At 40.4% G+C, this 25,238-nt stretch overlaps 1 protein-coding gene across 4 annotated transcripts in view; it reads right to left on the bottom strand.

Moving 5' to 3' along the window:
* Window positions 1-1,780: 1,780 nt before the first annotated feature.
* gdpd5b (glycerophosphodiester phosphodiesterase domain containing 5b) overlaps window positions 1,781-25,238 on the bottom strand; it is a 111,620-nt gene continuing 88,162 nt past the window's right edge. The window contains exons 10-18 of one of the 4 annotated variants that reach the window (XM_015604160.3): window positions 23,684-23,834; window positions 22,272-22,493; window positions 20,682-20,839; window positions 18,369-18,516; window positions 17,369-17,451; window positions 15,373-15,387; window positions 6,275-6,387; window positions 5,240-5,290; window positions 1,781-2,991 (exon numbers count right to left, since the gene is read on the bottom strand). In XM_015604160.3, the coding sequence (XP_015459646.1) occupies window positions 5,268-5,290; window positions 6,275-6,387; window positions 15,373-15,387; window positions 17,369-17,451; window positions 18,369-18,516; window positions 20,682-20,839; window positions 22,272-22,493; window positions 23,684-23,834 (913 nt within the window). In that variant the 3' untranslated portion in view covers window positions 1,781-2,991; window positions 5,240-5,267. Of the gene's footprint in view, window positions 2,992-5,239; window positions 5,458-6,274; window positions 6,388-15,372; window positions 15,388-17,368; window positions 17,452-18,368; window positions 18,517-20,681; window positions 20,840-22,271; window positions 22,494-23,683; window positions 23,835-25,238 lie in introns of all 4 variants that reach the window. The other 3 variants (XR_001518524.3, XM_007229235.4, XM_007229236.4) reach the window with 3 other exon arrangements.

The following is a 25,238-nucleotide window of genomic DNA, read 5'->3' as shown; positions in this document are numbered from 1 at the left end:
TTATCCAATGGTAAATGTGCTTTTTGGAGCAGCAATAATTTTAGCTTAGCATTTCCAGTAACTGATAATTGGAGGGAATTTGGCCCATTTTAAATTACAAACAGCTTCCTTAAACAGCAGGCGTTGCTTTTTTCTGCTGTTTTAACGATTTTGTTCACTTACGTTTGTGTTTAGGGTTGTTGATCATTGTCATGTTGCGTGACCCACTTATGTTTAATTTATTTTAACTAGGGCTGTCAATGTTAAAGCATTAACGCACCCAATTAATTTGGAATCAGAAATGTGTTATTATTTTTTAATGCAATTAATTATGCCACCAAATTTGACCCCAACTTTCTCTGCAATCTGCCCCACCCCTGCCCAATGCGTGGATTTCTTTTCTGGAGTGGTTTACTTGTGGTAAAAATATTATCTGGTTTTAATCTGGCGCAGCTATCAAGTATACTTCTTTTTAATTAAGCTAAACTGCTGATTAGGTGCAGTTTAATCTGATATATTGGACAGATAATATAGTGCTATGAACAAACACTGTCTCTGCTGCTGCTGCTTAATGCTGTTTACACACTAAGAGTCAGTATGTGCAGCGTTCACTCATCAACTGATCCTGACCAGAGAAACCAAATGTATTATTATTATTCAGAAATCCTTACAACCAAACTCGACATTGCGTCTTATGTATGAATATTAACAGTCAGTTTATAAGGAGCTGATACTGAAGAAGTATTAGCATTAGTCGCTAAGCGCTAGCTCTTTCACTGCTCAGAGGTGATTATATCAGACTGTAGTCTGCGTGTTTAACGCATTAAAACAAGCTACGTGGGATGAACCACTAGCTAATTACAGGGTTCCTCAGTGTAGCTCTGTCTGACGACATTTACTACTGTGGTTTTTTATTTCCAAACTATGTTCCTCACAGTGGAAACTGACAGAAGAAATCTCTTAAATAGCTTTTTGTATTCTTCCTCTAAACCATGATGTTAAACAGTCTTTGTTTTCAGGTCATTTGAGAGTTGTTTCGCCACTTGTTAGCTTAACAAACAAATTTTCAAAGGTATTCAGATCAATAAAATGACAAGAATGCCCAAATTTAAGCACCTGCCTAATTTCGTTTAAATAATTATTGCACACTTTCTGTAAATCAAACTTAATTTAAATTCTCAAATATCAGGGTTTGATATTTATGAGCATTGTCTAAAACATCGCTTTTCTCATTTACTGTTTTAAATATAAAAGAATTTAGATATCCATTAAAAAATTCTCCCAATTTGGTTCTTTAAAATCATATTCTCATTTAGAAAATAGGAGTAAAATATATATTAGTCTTTGTGAATTTATTTTATCAATTTTCTAACTTCTTCTATCTTGACCAGATACCTAAAAGATACCTGGGGTTTGAGAATTGTAGCAGCAGTGGCACTGCTAGGGGGGGCATTGAACAAAACATTTGTATGCATTTTTTGTTTTGAACTGAAGACACAAACTGTGAATTATGGAAACGTTAATGCAAGTTCGAGTGAATGACCGTTTTAATTCCATGGGTAAATTGGACAAAAACAGGGTCTTTCACAATCAAAGATTCTGAGGCAATTCAAGCCTATCAATCAATTTAATGTTACATTCATTGTTTTGCTATTTGTGTTTGCAAGGTTTGCAAAAGAGCATGATCTAGAATATTTATTCAACTCAAGCTTTCTTAAAGTATATTGTCCAAATAATGAAACTATAATAACAAAGGAATTTTTACCTTCATTCTGATAACCATCCAACAAACAAAGAAAACAACAGTTGAACAGATTTTTATTTTTATTGAATGACATCTGACAAATACAAAATAAAAACATGAAGTAGTATGATTTGTTCAAACTCTCATGTGATAATGCTGTTGAAAGCTTTTTACTGTTCATAAAATCTACAGTTGACTTTGTTCCTAGAGTTACGACTGCTGTCGTAATAATCAGGACCATAGGACACGTTTAGTTTAGTTTAGTTCAGAGTGCTGATAGGTAATGAATAGCAATGATCACATGACATTATTCCACAATCACTGTACAGTGTGTTTTATCAGTTTTGATGCTAGGCCAGCTGTTTAAGTAGCTTTGCACAGAGCGCTCAAACTCCACGTCAGTGTAGAACTACTGTACTGTACTGTACTCTTTTCATACCAACCATTTATTCATTTACAGAGAACCCACACAATAGAGAACACTGTGTTCTGCATGCTGCTTTAATCACCTGCTTCTTAAGTTCAGATCTGCAGTTTGAATGCGTTTATTTATTCATTTTTAAAAGGCATAAAATGTTACATTATAAAAAGTTAGCGTATTGTTTAAAACGGGGAAAAAGACAAGCCGAGCACATATGAAAATGTCTAAATTGAATAGTCACGTGGTGTAAATAGTTTACAGTTCACACGAAGGAGAAAGGCAGGCACTCTGTAAACACACTTGAAGTTTTTGTTAGTTGCTTCAGCTCTAACAGAAGGCAGTACTGTTCACATCATGCCCGAGTAAAACCCTAAAAACACAGTTTACACACTTTTTCTCTATCAGATTCCTGGTTATAGGACGTTACCTCTAAATGTAAGGGTAAGTTCATTAAGATGCTCCACTTTTGTTACAGGCATGCTTGCAGTCAGAAGCAGACGATGGACGTTCCGGCCCCCCTGAGCACCGGAGGGGGCAGAGGCCACAGATTTGGTAAAACGCACAAGGCTTCCACCTCATTTACCTACGTAGCTACTTCATTACAAGCAATAAAATAAGATAAAAATGAACATTAAAAGAATAAATCTATACAGAATATACATACACCATTGTTTCTCCAGCCATACAGTAGAATCGCCCAAGAAATACCATAAAGTAAACAAGTCACATTTTATCCAAGCTGTATCGTCTTTTCACCCAGACAGTCGGGAAAGTCCATGGAGTCAGTGAATGTCTTGATTGTTGTAGTAGTCAAACCCATTGTCCTCATTGATCCCATTGCTCACCTCTGTGGATACAAACAACACAATGGGTATAACGTAATTACTTATCATTACATTACAAATATATATTTGTGTTTTATTAAATACACAAACATCAAACATGTATTGCTCATTATGAATTGTACCTCTCCAAAAATGTATTAATCAAGTTTAGAATATACTCTATATTCAGCATTCCAGGATCTGAAATAGTCTTTTATACTTAAATAAGTCCACTCCCCCATTGCCCTGCACTGACACTACGTTTAAACAATCCGTGCCCGAGCACACTTACGTCATCTCACTGCTTAGTGGACCAATTGCCTGGTTTTGTGCTGAATTCAACACCCCCGCCATGAAAAGCACCCTCTCTAGGATGCGTCATTTTGATAAAAGCAAAGATAATCCGCTATAACTTACTTAGAAATATTTAGAAAAGTCACGGTTATCTTAGTCAGGGTTACATACATAGGCACATTTGGCACAACACTGCCATGTTTGTTTACAGGAATGTCGCATCACTGACATCATCTTTTACCGTGATAGCACGAGTCCAAGTGAACCGTGCTCTGGCCCAACTCTTTAACCAGGGCACGGTTTAGCATATCGTGCCCGGGGACGGCACAGATTGCCTAGTGTGAGTACACCCTTAAAGGATCCATATTCTACAGTTTTCTTCTGTTCTGTTATTCTGATGTCCATTTACATCATGTTTGTGGGTTTATGTTCCAAAAACATTTTCCAACCTCTCCTCATACTTTAGAATGAGCAACACTCTTTTTTATATATCTTTTATACGGTCAGTTAAGATGATATTGACTTTCCAAGATGTTTTTGGAAAGTGGGCTGAGAAATCCTCCTTAACCTCGTACATCTTGTACTTAGGCTGAATAAAAGCATCAGTAAATCCTGATCAAAGTTTACATATTACATTAAATAAAGGAAAAAAAGAACAGTTTAATTTAATAATATAAACTCTTTAAACAGTAACTGTGTAGTTACACATTAATAATCCACATAATAACAGTAATAACTACTGGTGAAGTATGCATTATAACAGATTAATTACAGTTGTTTAGGTTATGTAATTACACATAAATTTAGATGTCATTTAGAAATAAAAGCATTTTAACTCCCAACACATAACATAGCAGAATAGTCATAGAATATCCTTATTAGAAAATGTTGGAAGACTTAGACCAAAAGATCAAATATATACAGAACCAGTCAAATGTTTTGGACACCTTCTCATTCATTTCATTGTAAATGAATACTGAATTTATCCAGACCATTAAGGAACACATAAGAAATTATGTACTAAACTTAAGTGTCAAACATATCAAAATAATGCCGTTAACTTAACACAGTTTGTCAGTTTTTCTGAAGCTGGCAACACTTAAGAACTTATCTTGTGCAACAAAGGTAACTTTTGGTCTTCCTTTCCTGGGGTGGTCCTGATGAGTGCCAGTTTTATCATAATGTTTTGATGATCTTTGCAACTGTATTTTTTACTTTATTTAGTTGAGTAGTTCTTTCCATAACATGAATTAGAACATTCCTCAAATAGGGCTATTCACTGTGAATTCAAGTAATTAACTCTTGACAAGTTCAGCACAGCTGTTAACTGAAAGCCTAAATTCCAGGTGACTACTTCATAAAGCTGACTGAGAAAATGCAGCCAAGATGTGTAAATCGGTCATCTAAACAAGAGGTCCTATTTTAAAGAATCTAAAATATAAAACATATTCTGGTTTGTGAATTCTATATACTTTTCTTTATAGTTTGGATGACTAATATTTATCTACAATGCAGAAAATGTTAAAATAATTAAAAAACACTGAATTTAAGATCCAAACTTTTGACTGGCACTGGATATAATTTAGTAAAGGCTTGCAGCAAATATATATATACCCCAGACCAAGACCTATTGTACAGAAACTACTGTGGGTTATTTGGCAGCTGCTATGAAGCAAATGTTATTTTAGTATCTGAATGACGAAGCTGAAGCGTGGGCCTACATACATATGTTGCTTTGTGGTTTAAAGTGTGAAAACATCTTTCAGGTTCGTTGGTCATGTCTGGGTATCAGTCAAACGGTGGTTTCCTGTCAAGGCAGACAGTTCTTGGCTACAATGAACAACTAAACTAACCAAACTCTCCACAGACTGGATTGTGAAACTAATAAAGACATGGACTGTCTGAAGATCCATAAGAACTTATTTGAAAACCCTGTACTACAAAGTACAATAAATATCCAATATTCCAAATACTCACCATTTTAAAGCCAGTGCTAGCATGGCTATCAAGACGACAGCCATTTATGAGCTATGATTGTAGGTGGAGGATGCCAGCGGTGGACGGACAGGAGGAGAGGTGGAGGGCAGCAGGCAGTGAGAGGCAGGGAGAGGGAGGGATGGAATGGGATGAGATGAGGTGAGATGACACAATGGAAGGATCACACCCAGGGTTAAGCTGCTGCTACTGCGACTGACCTTTAGGATATGTCAGAACCACTCAAGAGTCATGCAGACGTAATGGGACAAATATGCAATGCAGACATGCACACAATCCAGCACTCACAGCATGAGAATTGTGTGAGGATAAAAAACACACAAACGCAACACAGCAAATTATTTTTTTTGGAAACATGTTAAAGGCCAGAGCACAACCCAGCAAACACCAACATATAGGTATTGGAAGCAGTTGTGAAAGGTTAATGGGGATTGTGTTCCGAAGACTTTTGCAATATCCCATGAAGTCAAGTAGTGGTTAGCAGCAGACTGTAGGCCAATAATAATGACCTCTGAATGGCAAAAGAGCTAGCACTTAGCATGGCTAGCGGCTAATACTAATACTGCTTCAGCCTCGGTGCTAAAGAACCTTCTCTAAAACTCCTGTATAACACTGTACTTCAGCAGAGTGGCTTTATTGCTCCTTACAACCTGAATGGCAAAGTTAATGCATAAGGCACACTGCCATTTTCTAGAAAATTAAAGGATTTTAAGTGCACCTTATAGTCAGAAAAATACGGTAATCAAAAGAGTAGTTGTTCAGTGTGATTTTTTTTAGCACTTATAAAATCCATAATATACTCAGACTTTATCATCAATCAATTTATCATCAATTTATCATAATAACAAATTTATCACAATATGATAAAGATTGGAAAAACTGTCATATTGCCCATCTCTTTAAAAACCAATCATTAGGCTTTACTCTAGGTTACATGGTGTATGTTACTGTTTGTTGAGTTGAAGTGGTCTGGCTTTAAACTGTACTAAAGACAGAACTGAAAAAATAAACTCTTACCAGAGAAGATGAGCTTCTCCTTCATGATGTTGACGTCTCGGCTGGACCTCCTGACAGCAGCGCTTAGCATGATCTGCTCTGGGTTGTAGCTACGCATACCACTCATCCTCCACCTACAGTGACACACACACATACATACACACACATCACTTACAATCAGGGTTTATATCAACACAGTTTCCTTCTTTCTAATATAGAATTCTTAAAGGGATGATCATACACATAGGACAGCCTTATATGAAAAAAAAAGTATTTAGGACACCTGTTTAGTCATTGTTTCTTCTAAAAAAATATATATAGTTTAGCCTGCTTTTGCTGGAGTAACTGTCTCTACTGTAAAGGAAATGCTACCTACTAGATCTTGGAGCACTACTATGACAATTTGATTGTTAGTGAGGTTTTACTAAAGTACTAGATGGAGCACCATCATTGTCATCATTCCAGCGGACACAGTACCAATGTTCATCTACCTCTATTCCCTTATGCTAAGCTATCTACAAAGTCTAAAAAATGCTTTCTACTAGAGTTTGGAGCACTGTGTTGTGAGGTTTCAGATTTTGCATGACTGGACTTAAATAAAGGTATGTAACTTACTCTACTGTTATGAGTACATATAATATTAAACTTTAAGGCTTTAAATTAAAGCTTTGATTACTATTGGGTTTACTTTGTCCCACAAAATTTCATAATATATAAAGAAATCAGACTTTATTAGCAGAAAAACAATTGAAAAAAAGAGATACGCCAACAACTTTAAAACAGCTTTTTTTACAAAACTTAATAACTTTAATAGTTCCTTAAAAACTTTAAATGGACCGAAATTCTCAAAAGTTAAGTACTCAAAAGAGATTTTTCTCAAATGTTCTATTGCACAAGTAAGACACAAGTTTAATATCAAATTACATTGTTATTATTGAATCTGTTAGAGACATTAAAGTATTTAAGCAGCTGTTTATCAGTTTATCACAATTCCCTTGGTTCTCCAGTTAACAAATATATTCAGTTTAGTGTGCATTAAATTTATCCTTCACTGTACAGTATTATTATATTTAAAAATGGCTATAGCTACTCATATTGCAAGAAGCAGCAGCAGAAGCTTCAGGAGTTCTCTTTCAAGCATTCATTCGGTATCTCACTATGGGATACGCCCCTCTCGCGTATTCCTCAGAAGCACTCTAACATTACGCCAGCCCTTACTGGCTGGCCAGGTCTGACGTCCGCGGGGGGAGGCACCCCCTATAAAAGCAGGTGCCCGAGCGGCAGAACGTCATTCAAACATCTCTTCTCGCTCAGAAGCGACTCAAGTCGACGCTGCCAAGGAATTACGCTACTGTCCACAGAGCAGAGCTAACCACTCGCTCGCCGGGCGCTAATTCCTAACTACGGCGACATTCGACACAATTAAGATAGGCTTGTCTCCAAACAACTGTCTAACCAGTCTGTCTCCAAACAGTGGTCAACACTCAGTGCAACTCGCTAGTCACCAAACTAGAGTACGCTGAACCCTATATCCTGTGCTATCGGCTAGCTTGTCACCAAACATTAGCCTTAGCCAACTACACTTAGCCGGAAAGCTAAGAGTTACTTCAGCTGCAAAGCTAACTAGCAATGGCTTCTCTTTCTCCCTCAGAGAGAGATGAGAAGCTGGGGCGGTTATGCTCATGTGGGAACAATATTTCTGCAAGAGATACTCACCCCTGCTGCAATGAGTGCCTCGGGCTGCAACACGCCCAAGACGCACTAGCCCCCACGGGTTCTTGCATCCACTGCGCCCGCCTGCCCATGAAAAGTCTCCGTCGTCGACTAGCACGCCATGCTAGTTTGACCGATCGAGACCCCATGATGGCGGCGCCTCCAGCTCCCGAGGGTCAACCTCAGGTGTCTGCAGCCAGTACCAGTGCAAACTGGGCCGAGCACATGGATGAAGTATCTCCGTTGCTCGACGAGCTCGGCTGCATGCGCGAGGAGCGGGATGAACTCCTCGACGCGGAGCTGGATTCACTGGACGGTTCGGACAACATCCTCCCCTACGAGGACGATGACGATCCGTTCCTTCCACCGACGGAGGCAGCAATGCCTCAAGCCCCTCGCGAGTGTAGCTCAGGCGCGGAAGGCGAGGTCGGTGGTTCCCCAGCTGCTGGTGCGAGCCTGCACGACGTATGCAAGCGCGCCGCAGGAAAACTGGGCATTCCATGGCCCAGCGCTCTGCCCGAGAAGGCCGGTTCTCGGTATGAAGGCAAGCGCTTACCCAGGGTGAAAAGTATGGAGAGACAGGTTCTTCCGCTATTCCCCGAGTGCCTGGAAGAAATGACCCGCACCTGGCCGAAACCTTTCTCATCGAAAAACCCGGTCCTGGGCGGTGCTACGCTGGACTGCGCAGAAATGGAGGCGAATGGACTGTCCAATCTGCCGCAGGTGGAGCCGCTGGTCGCTCACCACCTCCATCCTGGCCAGAAAGCCTTCATGACCACATCCGCGCCTAGCTTCCCGTCAAAGGCGGACGGATTCCAGTCCTCCATGACCGACAAGGCATACAGATCCGTTGCCCTCGGTGTGCGAGCTCTGAACGCATCGTCTATGCTGATGGCGTATCAGGCTGAGCTTCAGGAGGAGATGGCCGGAACCACGGAGCACAAGCTCTGGGACGAGATGTGCGTGGTGACCGACTTATGCCTTCGCCTACATCGCTGTGCTGTCCAGGCTTCAGGAAGGGCGATGAGTATCATGGTCACGCAGGAGAGAGCGCGCTGGCTCAACTTGTCTAGCCTCTCACACCGCGAAAAAGTCCAGCTTCTGGATGTTGCTGTGGATCCAAAGGGCTTGTTCGGCCCCGCTATGGCTGCTATGCAACGCCGCTGTGAGGAAAAGAAGCGGGAGGGTGAGGCTCTGCAAACCTGTCTGCCCAGGAAAGTGCACCCACCTCCTGCCTCAGCGCCCCGCCCATCCTTTGCACAAGCGGTAGCGCGTGCTCCGCTTGGCTACAGGATTCCAAAGCGACCCACCCCACCACAGCCCAGACCACCAGCAAAACCCAAAGCTGAGAGTGGAGGAGCATGGGGTAACAAGCCAGCTGCACCAGTGGACCAGCACGGAAGCCGACAAGCGCCGCCTCGCGCCCGCCTGGGCAAGAGGGCCTCGCAGGCAACCTAACTCGCTGCCGGGGGAGGGAAAGCGTGTTTGCCAGACACACGCCCCTCTCCCACTGGGGGACCAGTCCCTAGAGCCTGCAGTTGCGGCTCACAGTTCAGAAGTGTGGGACTTTGTTCAGTTCAGAAAACCCCTGTCCACTGTCAAAAACACACTGTGTTCAACAACAATAAAATTGTACCCCATTGTGCAACCAGGCCACGGGCCGAGGGCACTTCAAAACAAAAATGCCCTATTGTTGAAAAACATAAGGAACACTGTGCACTTAGCGGCGCAGGGCCACATAAGCTCTGTACCAGAGCCGGCCGCGCGCGCATGCGCAGCTGCCAGAGCGAGGCAGTGCTGCCCTCCACTAGAGGGCAGCAGTGCTCCACTGGTGGCGCTGCAGCCAGCTGTAACACAGCGAATAGCGCGCTGGCGCGCGTGTATCGCGTCGCAATGGGTGCTCAGAACTGTGGAGAAAGGGTACAGGCTCCAATTTTCACACACCCCCCCTCGATTCTCAGACATAATATGGTCACAGGCGAGGGGAAATGCTGCCAGTTTTCTAGAAGCAGAGATAGCCTCTCTTTTAGAGAAAGGAGCGATTCAAGTAGTACCTCCAACGCAGAGCCGGAGCGGCTTCTACTCGAGGTATTTTATAGTTCCCAAAAAGGGAGGGGGCATGAGACCTATACTGGACCTGAGAGCGTTAAACAAACACCTCAGACAGTACAAATTCCGGATGCTGACTCACTCAGCACTGCTAAAGTTTGTACGCCCAGACGATTGGTTCACCACCATCGATCTAAAAGATGCATACTTTCACATTCCCATTTACCCTCCCCACAGAAAGTTTCTCAGATTCGCCTTTCAGGGGAGGACATACGAGTATATGGTACTCCCGTTCGGCCTCTCTCTGAGCCCGCGCGTTTTTGTCAAATGCACAGAAGCAGCGATAGGGCCGCTCAGGGCGAATGGAATTCGTCTGGCAACGTATTTGGACGACTGGCTTTTGGCTGCAAAGTCAAAGGAAGAAGCCGTGACACACACCGAATACTTAATGAGACACCTCTCATGGCTGGGGTTTCAAATCAACTTGGCCAAAAGTGTGCTGAACCCCAGCCAGTCAGTAACTTTCATCGGACTGTCCCTAGACTCAGTGGCGATGAGAGCTCGGCTTTCCCCAGACAGAGTAGAGGCATTTCAGGCATGCCTCGCCCAGTTTCGAAGGGGAAATTATGTGGAGCTGAGGATGTGCTACAGACTTTTGGGTCTGATGGCGTCAGCATTGGCTGCTATTCCCCTAGGGAGGCTACATATGAGGGGGTTTCAGCGCTGGGTGGCGAAACTCGGTCTGGACCCGCGAATGTACGCACGCAGGAAAATTATTGTGTCAGCTCAGGGTGCGCGGACACTGCGACTGTGGAAGCATCCGCGCTTCCTGTCACAGGGCGCACCGTTAGGCACGATCAGTGCCAGAAAAGTAATCACTACCGATGCGTCTCTATGGGGATGGGGTGCCACCCACGAAGGGAGGTCGGTAAATGGACAGTGGAGTCCGAGCTTACGCTTGGCTCATGTAAATGTTCTGGAGCTCAGGGCAGTATGCCTGGCTCTACGTCATTTTCTTCCGTATGTGGAAAACTCTCATGTGTTGGTCCGTACGGACAACACGACTGTGGTGGCTTACATCAACAAGCAGGGGGGCTTACGCTCCCTACAACTTCACAGGCTAGCACACAGACTGATTATCTGGAGCAATGCCAACCTCCTCTCACTCAGAGCAACGCATGTGCCGGGAGTGTCAAATCGAGGGGCGGACCTACTCTCCAGGGGCCACCCTCGCTATGGGGAGTGGAAACTTCACCCAGACGTGGTGAATATGGTCTGGAAGCGGTACGGTCTCCCAGCAGTGGATCTGTTCGCATCCAGGGAGAACGCACAGTGCCACCAGTTTTTCTCACTGAAGGACAGGGATGCTCCGCTGGGAGTGGACGCGCTGGCACACGAGTGGCCGCGTGCCCTCCTTTACGCATTCCCTCCACTAGCTCTGATATCCCCTACTCTAATCAGAGTGAGAGAGGCGGGTCTATCAGTTATTCTGATAGCACCGAATTGGCCACAAAAGACTTGGTTAGCAGAGATAACGCAGATGCTTTACGCTCAACCATGGCCCCTCCCACTGCGCAGGGATCTGCTCTCGCAGGCGCGGGGAGAAATCTTTCACCCTCACCCAGAGCGCCTAGCTCTCTGGGCTTGGCCCGTGAAGGGTTAAATTTGACGTCATGTGGGCTGCCTCAGAATGTAGTAGCTACCATCCAAAGTGCTAGGGCACCGTCCACACGCACTTTGTATCATGCTAAGTGGCGTGTGTTTGAGGATTGGTGTACTGACACAGATGAAGTGCCATACCAATGCTCTGTAAGGAGTGTTTTGTTATTTTTACAAACACTTCTTGAAAATGGTAGAGCTTTTTCCACTATCAAAGTGTATCTAGCTGCTATTTCTGCGTGTCACGTAGGACTTAATGGCAAAACGTTGGGGCAACACCCCCTCATTTGTCGATTTATGCGCGGGGTGCGTCGCTTGCGCCCTGTATCAAAACCTTTATCTCCTAAGTGGGATTTGCCTCTGGTACTAGAGGCTTTATCCGGACCTCCATTCGAACCTTTACTGGAGGTGGATTCGAAGATGCTTTCACTTAAAACAGCACTGCTTATGGCGCTCGTGTCTGCCAAACGAGTTGGCGACTTACACGCCTTTTCAGTGCATTCTTCGTGTATACAATTTGGTCCAGGTGACTCTAACGTTTCTCTGCGACCTAACCCAGCGTACATTCCTAAGGTTATGGACACGTCTTATTCGTGTCTTCCGTTGGAGCTCACTGCTTTTCACCCACCGCCGTTTTCGTCTCCGGAACAGCAGCGGTTACATATGCTATGTCCTGTGCGCGCTTTGAGAGCGTATCTGACCAGGACCATGTCATTCAGGAAATCAGATCAACTATTTATTTCCTGGTCCGGGTCTCATAAGGGCAAGCCCATTACAAAACAGCGTCTCTCACACTGGATTGTAAAAGCTATAGGCTTGGCCTATTCAGCAAAAGGGTTGAACCCCCCCGATGGTCTGTGTGCGCATTCTACGAGGGGTATTGCCACATCATGGGCTCTTTTTAAAGGGGTGTCCTTACAAGAGCTATGTGCGGCCGCTTGTTGGTCATCACCTACAACCTTTATGAGGTTCTACAGGCTTGACGTTACTTCATCACGTTTGGCTCATGCTGTTTTGAGCACTAGCTCAGCGCTGGCTCAAGACGCGCCAGTCTGATGTCAGGTCAAGCAGCGTCTAGGTTGGCTTGTCCGGCAATACGGGAGTAAGCATATCCCATAGTGAGATACCGAATGAATGCTTGAAAGAGAACTTTAGGTTACGACCGTAACCCCGGTTCTCTGATAGCATGAGTGAGGTATCTCACCGGACCACCCTTCTTGCAATGAGCGAGAAGAGATAGCTAACTTTGAATGACGTTCTGCCGCTCGGGCACCTGCTTTTATAGGGGGTGCCTCCCCCCGCGGACGTCAGACCTGGCCAGCCAGTAAGGGCTGGCGTAATGTTAGAGTGCTTCTGAGGAATACGCGAGAGGGGCGTATCCCATAGTGAGATACCTCACTCATGCTATCAGAGAACCGGGGTTACGGTCGTAACCTAAAGTTCTGTTTTCATGTTACAGCTGAGCTGCCGTTACTACAGTGTGTTAGCCTGTTATGCTAATTGGCTGGCGCAAGCTAGCAAGCTCTGCAACTGTGCTTCTTTAGCGGTGCTGTTCTACATGGAGCTCCGCAGCGCCTCTAGTGGTATGGTGGTATGTGAAAATGCATAACACCCAGCACTAGTTTGGCTAAAAACAAATTATTCAGTAAAAAGCATTTATAAGCTGCTTAAACTTCACATCTTCTTTGTTATTCTCGTCAGGAAAGCTCTCAATGTAAGTGAACTGTTCTGCTGATATTAACAAATCCAGTAAATCACTGCTAGCACATTCGTCCTTCAGTAGAGAGTCAGGGCGGAGGGCAGGCATGGCTGTGACTTACTGCTATAAATAACTGGCTTGTATTGCGGGTTCCGCTCCTTAATCCACAGCCACCATATTCAAATCAGACATGCCATCTCTCTCTACCATGATAAATTTACATCTCAACTCAAGCAAGAGCTACAGCTGGAGATAAAACATAAAAAAGCTCTCTGTGGCGGCAGGAAGCTGCATGAATAATCACGCCGTCATCAAGTGTCACCATTGGTGGCTGACAAAGGCTCAATACCACCTTCTAGAGGACATGAAGATAACTGACTTGTTTTTTTTATTTTAATTTTTTTAATCTATTTTTTATCTCTAATATAGCTGAGCTTATTAACCCACCCACTCACAAGGACTCCCCCTATCAATTACATTTTACACACCCCCAGCCTTTTTTCAGCTGCTGCTTATGCAGAATCACCAGGCAACCAACACACTCAGAGGAAAGCATCAGCTTCCCAGCTCCAATATATCTGCCAACAGATGCCTGTGCTGAGCAACATCACAATGGGAGTGATGAGAGGAGAGAGTGCCATCTACCCACCCAGGGAAAGCATGGCCAACTGTGCTCTCGCTCAGACTCCGGCTGCTGATGGATAAGGAGTATGACTCGGGATTTAAACTAGTCCACAGGAATACTCTAAGACCCTTAGCCAAGCCAATTATCCCACAACACATCACTTGTAATGTTCCCAACACTAGGAGGGTAAAGGCAAGCACATGCCTCTGCCATTAAATGTGCAGTCAGCCACCACCGCTTTTTCCAACTGGTGCTGATGTGGCATCACCAGGTAGTAAACACATTCAAAGGAAAGCGTCAGATCCCCAGCTGTGATAGGTTTGCCAGTACAGTAGATGCCTGTGCTGACCAACATAACACTGGGTGTAATGAGAGAAGAGAGCGTCACCTATCAACCCAGAGAAAGCATGGCCAACTGTGCTCTCTCTCAGACTCTGGCTGCTGATGGGAAGGAACATGAATCTGTGTTTAAACTTTAAGATATATCCTTGGGGCCAAAGTAAAAGCTATTCTGTTACAACCAATACTCTGATAATGTTTAATCGATAAATAAGCATAGGTTTGGTTTAGTGATTAGTTGCTTGGTCAGTTGTGATGTTAATAGCGAAATAGCTTTTGAAGCACTGATTTACAAGGTTATTAATAATTACTGATAGTAAAAGAGTGAAGCATGAAGTGTATTATTAGAGAGTTACATTAGAAGTATCACAGCTAAATGGTGAGAAAATACAATTAGATGGTCACAGTTACACTGATGGACTAGAGCAGACAGTCAGAATAATAGACAGATAGATGGACAGACAGACAAACACTATGGAAACACAGAAAAAATGAACAGAAGACAGACAAAGTTAACAGACAGACAGTCAGGTTCATATATATTTGGACAAAAACACAAGTTTGAATGTGTATTTTTCCTTTGCATTTCATTGTAATTGACTTAAAATAAAGCTAAATATATGTGAAGAATTTCCTATTCGTTTTCTAAACAGTTAATGCAGTATTTTTGATTACTAATACTAATTTGATTGTGTTTAATAGCTGATTATTTGAATGAACAACACAATAGTTGGTTTTAGTGCTATGTTCTCCTAATTGTTACTCCATGTCATACATTACAGTCACATGACTACACCCGTGGAAGTAGGTTTTTAAGGGCAAAAGGACAAAGAACAATAATAATAAAAAAAACGAGATAAAAAAAATATATATATATAAAAAAAAATCAGTCAATGTCCAAATAATTATGGACCTGACTGTACACAGAGATAAAAGTGACAAAGAGACAGATGAGTAGTGTAGAAATGAGAACAGGAGGATGTTAAAGATGCACACTAGCACAGTATCGTGGGTCAGTAGAAATGACCCAGTTACCTGATCATGTGATAGCTGAGAGATGTCAGAATGCAGCATAGAAGAGGAGCATGCAGATCAGGCAGAAGGAGGAAGAAAAGTACAAAGGGTGCAAAAGACAGCAGAATAAAAGAGGGAGAGAATCCAGAGGTCAGTTCAGAAGCAGAAGCTGGTATTACTGTGGCAAGCGTAGCAAACCTACATTAGCACTAACCCGAGATACCCGAGCCATCACAGAAACTTCAAAACTGTACAGTGACTTATGAAATATGAAAAAATTCAGTATATTTTTTCCTCCCAGACTGACACATAGAAAACAGTGGCTCTAAACATATCTAACAATATTCTGTTTGAGGATGTTGCCAAAGATGTTAATTTGTCCCCCAATTTGATCTGAGGCTCTTAATTTGGTCTTTGGGTTTGTATAAATAATACAATGGAATAATAAGATGTGCTGCTGATTAATACTGAACTAAAACCATGTTATTTTTTTTAACAGTATATTGCCATATTAAAAGTTACTGGAATTTTTTTTTTTACAGAAGTCAGTGATCCAACATATCATAACATTAAGAATGCAATTGGTTGGAATACAATAAATTGTATTATGTAGATATAATAAATAATCAGATTTATATTGTCATGTAAAATGATAAAAACTTAATTTTTAAAGATTTTGTAAGAAATGTATATCGAAATTGCACAAAACATTGCATATTTTGCAATGTGAATATCGTACGTGTACATTGCGATATCGGTGCTAAAACTTTACAGCTCTGGAAAAAATAAGATTTTAAAATAAGTTTCTTTGATTTTACCAAATTGAAAACCTCTGGAATATAATCAAGAGGAAGATGGATGATCACAAGCCATCAAACCAAGCTGAACTGCTTAATTTTTGCACCAGGGGTAAAGGCATAAAGTTATCCAAAAGCAGTGTGTAAGACTGGTGGAGGAGAACATGCATGAAAACTGTAATTAAAAAACAGGGTTACTCCACCAAATATTGATTTCGGAACTCTTAAAACTTGATGAAAATGCATTATTTGAGGTCTGAAAGCTCTGCATCTTCATCTACATTTCAGCCATTTCTCATTTTCTGCAAAATACAGTAAATGCTCTAAATAACGATATTCTTACTTGGAATTTGGGAGAAATGTTGTTCATAGTTTATAGAATAAAACAACAATATTTAATGTTACTCAAACATGTACCTATAAATAGCAAAATCAGAGAAACTGATTCAGAAACTGAAGTGGTCTCTTATTTTTTTTCAGAGCTGTATATATCAGTTTTTCCTGCTATATGTTTTTTTTCTTCTTACTTATTGTGTTTCGTCTCCTTTTCATTTATTATTTCTCTCTTATTTATAATTTTACAGCAGTATATGGCACCATGAGTTAATACGTTTCTGTCTGAAGCACACAGTGAAAATAATCAATCACAGCTGCTACTGTAGATTACCAGTGACTTCCACAGGCCTGTTCTGGGAATCCCACAAGAGAGCTGTGATGATTTAGCCTGCAGAAACCCAGCGAAGATATTTATTTTTGTAGACAGATCAAAGAACATTTGCTGTTCCCTGCAGACTAGACTTCATTTGGACTAAACTGAAGGCTCCACTCAGTGGCCAACGGGGTCCAATTCATAATACAGAGCCCCAGAACTTAATATGATGGCTTTAATAGCAAAGATAAATCACCTATAAGGTATCTTATTTTCCAGTAGGTTTGTAAATTTTAGTTAGTTAATAGCTCAATAGTAGTTTACTATACACTGTACAAGTTTTAGGCACCTGTGTTTAGTAAAACATCTCCAATGTTCTTCTCATGGGAGTCTAGTAGTATTTATAAATATCATCCAACACCTTATTGAAAACATTATTTAATATACATATTTAAAAAAAATGCACTGGTGCCTAAAACCTCTGCAGCCCATATAACCTACATTTCTTACTGATGGGGCCATTACATGCTTTCTACTCAAAGGTCACAAGAAAAACAAAGGAAGCTCTTACTTCTGGAATATGAAAATTCCCAGCACTAAAGCGAAGGAGATGAGATCAGTGGCCACCCAAATCAGGCAGTACTCATCTGGGCTCTGAAAGAGTAAAATCAGTGTTTTAACACAACAGACACTAGATGGTGCTGTAACACAAACAGTTAAACAATCATCACATGCAGATGATCTCATCATCAGCGCTGCTGGTAAAGTGTGGAGGATTATTACTGGAAAGATGATTTAACAAAAATTTTATTTGTAAAATATGTGCAGAAATTTTGAAGAGCTCACTATTTTTAACTTTTTTAACAGAAATTAGCGATCATCACTATGAATTAGAACATCACTATGTGACATTAGCAATGTATAGGGTGTATATATATATATATATATATATATATATATATATATATATATATATATATGTTATAAAATACTATTATTCTATTTTGTAGCAGTCAAAATCAAAGATTTTCACCTTAAGACTTTTTGCCAATTTAATTTTTGACTGTTTTTTTTTTTTTTTTATGTGAACCTGGCAGTTGTTCTTTACACGGTTTTAAAATTTCATAATGAATCCAAAACTACTTGAAATAAAATATTTTAATATTACTTTTCATTAAAGATAATATTTCTCCTCCTATGTTCCTACTATTAGCAGTGTAATTACACATCAATTATTTTCCAAATGTTAAATATTTCAAGCTGTTTAGGGAACTTTATTAATTAATATTATTATACCATTTATAAAAAATGCGGTACAATATTTTTTTTGTGCCAGTGATGATCTGTAAATCTTTTAAAAAGCTCAACACTAAAAGGGCAGGCACAAAATAGCGCATAAAATTCACCAAGTTTATACTTTAAAGAGAATGTAGAAAATAATTGAGGTTCCTCTAAAAATAAGGTAATTGTGGCAGATGTCCGGTTGCTCTGAGCTGCCCAGAGGCCAGTGCTGGTCTGCCGAGCGTGGCAGTGTGAAGAAGCAAGCTGTAGAGACTCGCTGACTCTCTCACCATTAGCCAGAGGGGGGACAGCACTTTCTTGAGGAGCTGCGGAGCCTCAGAGGAGACCGACTGCACCCCACTGCACCACAACAGAGAGTACAGCCACGGCTCGTTCACAGTGTACAGAGTCATGCTGACGTTCCCCGCTGCATACGTCCTGTAAAACACACACACATATATATTCACACCTCTAATTACACACATAGAAACCTGAGACAGGGACATACCTGCAACGTTATGTTTTATACAGGCCAAAAGGTGAAAAATATTTTACACTTTTACTCAGTGATAAAACTCCTGCATCCGGACTGCAATAAAAAAACAGGAGGACCAGTGAGTTTTTTGGCTTTCTCGGTCATGTGAAATCGTGTTCAGTAGCTCCTCCATTTCCACTCGCTGTTATGTTTACATGGATCTCGAAAGAATTACGGTGCGCAGCAGTGGAGAAATAGCTATTTTATTAAACGCAAAGTGACGAAACTCAGAGATGTCTGTTCGGACGGGACTAAAATTACTAGAGGACCATGGAATTCAGTGAAAAACAGTAGTTAATTCAGTCTGTAATTTTCTCAGAGGACTCTCAGAGTCTCTGCTACACAGATCGTCTTCATACTAGGCTTCATACGTCTTCTAAGTTCTTGCTGCAGTGTGGGGCGTGACATGATGTGCAGGTGTGATGAGTTGCATATAAACTAATAGGCTGTCAGATTGGTATATGTTTATACTTCTCATCCAACCACAATCAGATTCGCTCGATCTGGATAAAGAGATTTGTTTAAATAGATTTTAAATTAAAAAAGCCAGAATGAAAACAAGCTGAAATAAAATGGGAGGCCATTTTTAGGCCATTTTTAAAATGTAAGGAGTAAAAAGTTCAGATAATTGGGTGAAAATGTAAAGAATAGAAATAAAAAGTAATCTGAAAAATAATTACTCTACAGTAAAGAGTAGATAACCAACATTTTTACTAAAAGGTCTCATTCCACCTTTTTTTTCATTCATTTTAAAATGCGGTTTCTAGAATGAATGAACACCTGTTTTTTGTGAGAAAAAAAAAAAGTGCTCAGGTGATTAGGTACAATGCTGCTTTACTCCAGTGGAGGAGTGGCGGGTAGACATGATATTCCTATATGCAAAAACATCGCCTCTGATTGGCTAACAGTAGGAGGCACGGACCAGACAGACAACAGTTAGAAACATTTTAAAATAAAGACATTTTTGCACTAATAACAGCCTTTGCAATGTCAAATGTTACTTTACAACATGTGTAAAGCCCTGTTTAGTGCAGTTCAGTCACTGGTCTAGTCTTAGAGCCTCTGTAAAATGCCAAATCCACCGGAGAGCCTATGTAAACCTATAGTTACACACAGAGGTGGGTAGTCCACGTCCAGAAAATGACATTTAACTAGTGTAAACAGAACTGTTCTTAAATTACATACCTACCTATCTCAATTGTACTTCGCTGGTGGTGTTTCATAGACAAATTCTAACCATTTGTTTCTTAGCTCTGTATTACTGGGCAAAGCATATAACACTGATGTGGTATTTGCACAAATAACACAGGAACAAACTTTTGTCATGTTGTTCCTAGCGCTGCTAGCTCCTGTCTGACTAGACATGCCTGGCTCTGCCAGTGGACGGTCGTCAGCCAAGGTGGGTGAGGCCACGAATACTAATTTACGGGTTGACGTAAACACAGTGCTTTTTTCTGATCGACTCGTTTTTCTGAATATTTTCTTTTACTAGCTACTGCAGACAACGGAGATTGAGAAGAGTTTCATGTGCAGCATCATAGAGAGACTCAGAGAGACCTATTGTATTTCACAAAGAACAAGAAAAAGTGGATTTTAGCAGAAGGACTCCTTTAAAGTACAGTAACGAAGCATTTGTACTTAGTTACTTGACACCTCTGATACAGGCTAAGAAGAAGTTGCAACCTAAACCACCAGTATGACCATCTGCAACCAGAAAAGGCTGGTTTTGAGCTGGATCTTCCTGCAGGGTGGTACATATGTATATTAATGATGTTGCACAGTGTACAGCAATTGAGTATAAATTGGCTGCTACAAGGCAAATAATGAGGTTTTCTTAAAGGCAAATATAATACAATTTTATGAAGTTAGTTTTTAAGCAACTGTAAAATTTATATTATATTTAATTTTTAGCAATCAAACCCTGTTGTACATAATTCTATCAATAAAACATCTAGGCAGCAAGAATAGACAGACCTCATTAGTGTTTTTCTTCTGCACCCTCAAGCCAACTACAAAAGTGGGGCACAGAAACAAAAAAAGCCTGTGAAGGAGGGGTACTGTGTCTCACCGCACATCTCGAGCTGTGGCTTGGTTGTAGCGCAGCAGGAGCTTGCTGATGCCCTTCTTATGGAGAGTCTCCAGCGGCTGCTTCTTTGTGGAGATTTGCTGGAAGCCTGGAGCCTCCAGCCTCACCTGCTCCCTGTCCCAGTCCTCACTCCACCGCACCTGCACATACGATACATTAGTATCATTTTCACCAATAGGGGGCACTGTTGTACAAAGCAAAGATTACAAACTGTTCCATAAGTATCCCATAGTCAAGCCAAGGCCAGGCCAGGCCAGGCAGATCTCAAGGACCAACCAGGTATCAATGAATCTTCTCTGAATGATGCGTTTCTCATATGGTCTTAGGGATGGAAACTCTACACCAGAGCATAGTAGTGCTGGGCAAAAAAAAAATGACCAAAATGTATATCAGAGTAATTTTCAAGATTGACAGTTTCACTGTATTTTTATTATTATTAAAAATTAAAAATAGGCTTCTATATAGGTTTGTGACTTACTCTTTAGGAGTTAGAATATAAAACATTACGACTTTAAATTAAGGCTTTGATTTTTATTAGGTTAACTTTGTCCCATAAATTTACACAATATATGAAGAAATCAGAGTTTATTAGCAGAAAAACAGCTAAAGAATATAAACATTAGGCCTTAAAAAGATATACGCCAACAACTTTCACATGGTTCCTTTACTAAACAGTATAAATGGTCCTAAAACCCTTAAAATATTAGTGTTTCAAAGAGATATTTATCAAAAGCTCTATTGCACAAGTAAGACACAAGTTAAATATCAAATTACAATATGTTATTATAGAAGCCATGCATTAAGAGACAGTTCCCTTCTTTCTCCTGTTAGCAAATACATTTAGTTCAATGTGCATTCATATTATCCTTCAAGCTACAGTATTTAAGTTTAATATCAATTAATATTAAATATTAATATCAATTTAAATGGCCTTTAGTTAATGCTCTTAAAAGTTTTTTTTACACCTCGTATCCAGAGTTTTAGGGAGTTTAATCTCAAGCTCACTTTCTGTACCCAGGAAAATTTCTTTGCTCATCTGGGGGACAAAAGGAACTTTTCTCTGAGCTGTAGATCGATTGCACAATTCCATTTGTCTCTTTTCTGAATTAATAATTGCTACTTGCTGTAGTTTTTCTATTTTACTCGGATAACACCATTCACACAGTAAGGAACAGCAGCAGAAGCTCCTTATATAAAGCGCTGTTCTCTTTTTTTTCCCAGGCAAGACACAGAGGTGAGCTACCATCACTCACAGTGCGTTAGCTTGTAATGCTAACTGGTTAGCGTTAGCTAGTAAGCTGTACCTGCTTCTTTGTTAGTGCTGTTCTACACGGTGCTGCACAATGCCTCTAGCAGTAGGGCAGTATGTTTTTAATTTGGTTTTAATTTCCAGATGAACTGGTATACCACCCAAAACTATAGCATGTAATAAAATGGTGCTGGTGTTTTCTTAAGGTGTAAAAATAAAGATTCTCATATGCAAGTATCAATCCTCAATATGTCACTCAAACAATTGGTTCAAGTTTTTGGTAAAGACGACCCTCACACTAGTGCTCTCATCCTCTAACTCACCAGGTTCTGAGCAATGCCAGAGTGCAGCACGGTGGCCAGTGTGAGGTTGACCCAGTCCAGGTGGTGAGGGTGGTCAGGTGGAGGTCTGCGGAGGGTGAAGAGGGCTGAGAGGTTGGTGCGAGCTGCTAGCTGGAGCATCTGCTCCAAACTGCACACAGTCTGATTCCCCACCATCCAGCGCTCCCGCTCCGACATGTACTGCACCACCCAGTACGGGTCATCCTGCGTTCAGCACAAACCAAAGTCACGCAAACGCAGCACACTCAACAAGGTCAACAGAGTACAGAAAAATCTATAATACAAAAAAAACAAACAAACAAAAAAAAAACGAGGGTAATTTTCACGACATGCTACAAACAAATAATACACAATATCTTTGTCTTAAATCAATATATAATAATATAATATTAATAATAATTATACATACAGTATCAATCATTTAACTTAAACATATGGCAATCTTTGATGAGAACAAAAAAAAACGCAATACCAACTGGTCAATAAAATAATAAATAAAATTCTTATTAAAAAATTAAAATTAAATAAATTAAAAAATGTTAGCTTGCACTTGACCAGCATAGGGTATGTTTTCCTTGAATGACCAGCAGAATTTTTAGCAGAGATATGATATATTTTAATCAGTCAATGGAAAAACTCACTCATAGAACACATAGAAATGGAAAAAATATTAGCATCCACCAAAAACAGAATTCATTAACACATAAAAACATGTATTTTAATATTCAATAATAGCTTATGCAACATACATTTTATATATACAAATATTCAGACAGATATTATTAACACTATACAATAGTTATCTGTTTTAAACAAGTTATTTATATATTTTTTGCTATTTTAAATAATCTACAGCTCTGATTAGGTTCAATTTCTGTGTTGTTTGTTCTTTTTTTTCAAATATTCTACTATAAATAAAATAAAAATAATTAACCTATTCAACAACAAAAAAATAATCATAAAAGTTGGATTGATAACAGCCGCAATTAAAATATTGTGTAATTGGAAGAGTACATATTACATATTAGAGTGGACTGAAAAAAATATGATATTGCATCATACAAGCTAAAGCTGGGGAGCATTAATGGCAAGACTAAAGCAAAAAAACATACGCCATGAAAAGAACAGATAAAACCAACGAATGATAGACTATTAATGTTAATCTCTTTTTTATATAGTATCCATGATATAATAATTCCCTAAAAGCACAGGACAATTATATTATGGCATTCTAAACATGAACAAACTGAATGGTGTTGGTAAACCTCACTTTATTTACACAACAGTTAATTATACTGTTCATATTTCACTACCAGCAATTAATAATGCTTAAGTCAGTCACTTTTCTTAAACTGTACACAAATGAAGTTGACTGGATTCGTTTGGTGTTGTACCTTCAGAAACCAGAGGCCAGCATTGAGCGAGCGCAGGTCAGTCCAGTTGAAGAACGAGGCGTCCTCGTACTGTCTCTCTGGAAAGACTCTGCTCACGTCCGTGGTTCTGCGCAGGGTGCGGTCCCTCATCAGGAAGGGCACTCCATCTAGGCTAGAGCCAGATACCAATTATAGTGAGACCTGCACAATATTATACCCCTCAAACTCAACCTGACAGTTACATAGGAATAGACAGATGCATGCAAAGGCCATTTTTCTGCATATTATTGATTTTTTATCCTGAATGAAACGGCAGCACTGCAGTAACAATACATATGATTGCATCTAAACAGACATTAAAGAAAGACAAAAAAAAAATGGGCAAAAATGGGCAAAGTGCCTTATGAAATATTAATATATGAAAATACTTGAGATGTCGATGTTAAAAGGTTAATGCACTCGGTATATTTAATCAGTAAACCTTTATTAATTTTTTTACACAGTTAATTACGTTACTAAGTTTGACCCCAAACAGGCTTGGCACTTCTAAAAGGGAAACAGCGCAGTTTTTATAGCCTTTAGAAGAGGTGATATGGGGCACATTCTTGCCCCTGCAGACACATCGATGACAAAAATGATGTATCTGCAAGGGCAAAAATATGCCCCGTATCACCCAGTCTAAAGGGAGTTTGGACAAACAGAATAAAATTGCTGGATCTCAGAAAGCTCTGAGAGAATGGAGGGGTGCTATTCATCAAAGGTTAGAACTCTTTATCATGTTTTACTGCACCCAAAGTCAATTGCACACTGGAGTTCTCCTTTAAAACAGAGAGGACCAGAATAAAGGGCCAATATAAAGGCTATTAGCTCTCTGAACTTAGCTTTAGAGTGGAGGAATGCTAAGAAAATAGCTTCGTATGAACACCTGCAAACTTCTCTCTCACAGACATACACCACACACAGGCAGCACATGACTGACTCTTAGGCCTGCCCCTTCTCAATACTGATTGGCAAATAACATGGCAATCATGCGTCACACTCAATCCATTGGTTGCACTAAACGGGAAAATAACAAAAAAATGGCGCTTAAAATTGAGTTTTATTGCATTTAACATGAAATCGATTGACACCACTAACAAAAAAAAACACTTGTCATCAACAAATGGAAACAACCTTATATGGAAAGAAGATAAAAAAAAGTTACAAGGAAAAAAAAATCATAAAAATATTAGACAGACATAAGCAATATTTATGAAGCTACTTAAACAGACGTAGTGTGTAATGCACACATAACAAGCTCTTGTGATGGCGGCAGTATGTGCTGAAGCACTGATCTGCTGAATTAACACACCCCCAGAGAGTGTGTTTTGAAAAGTAGACCCTAATAACTTAACATGTGGCTGTCAAAGTGCCTGTAATAAAAATTAAATTCCACCCAAAACAACGATTGAAATTTGGAATACAGTAGCAATAGCAGGTCATGAAAGACATTATGGTGCACTTTGTTATTCAGCACAGTTTATTCAGTACTGTTGGGTAAAAATGATCTCGCATGGTTTGTTTTATCAGAGCACAG

The sequence above is a fragment of the Astyanax mexicanus genome, chromosome 18 (genome assembly GCF_023375975.1).
Source record: "Astyanax mexicanus isolate ESR-SI-001 chromosome 18, AstMex3_surface, whole genome shotgun sequence".
Taxonomy (NCBI): domain Eukaryota; kingdom Metazoa; phylum Chordata; class Actinopteri; order Characiformes; family Acestrorhamphidae; genus Astyanax; species Astyanax mexicanus.
Note: the sequence above shows the minus strand (reverse complement) of the source record. Positions and strands in the feature narration are given on the sequence as shown.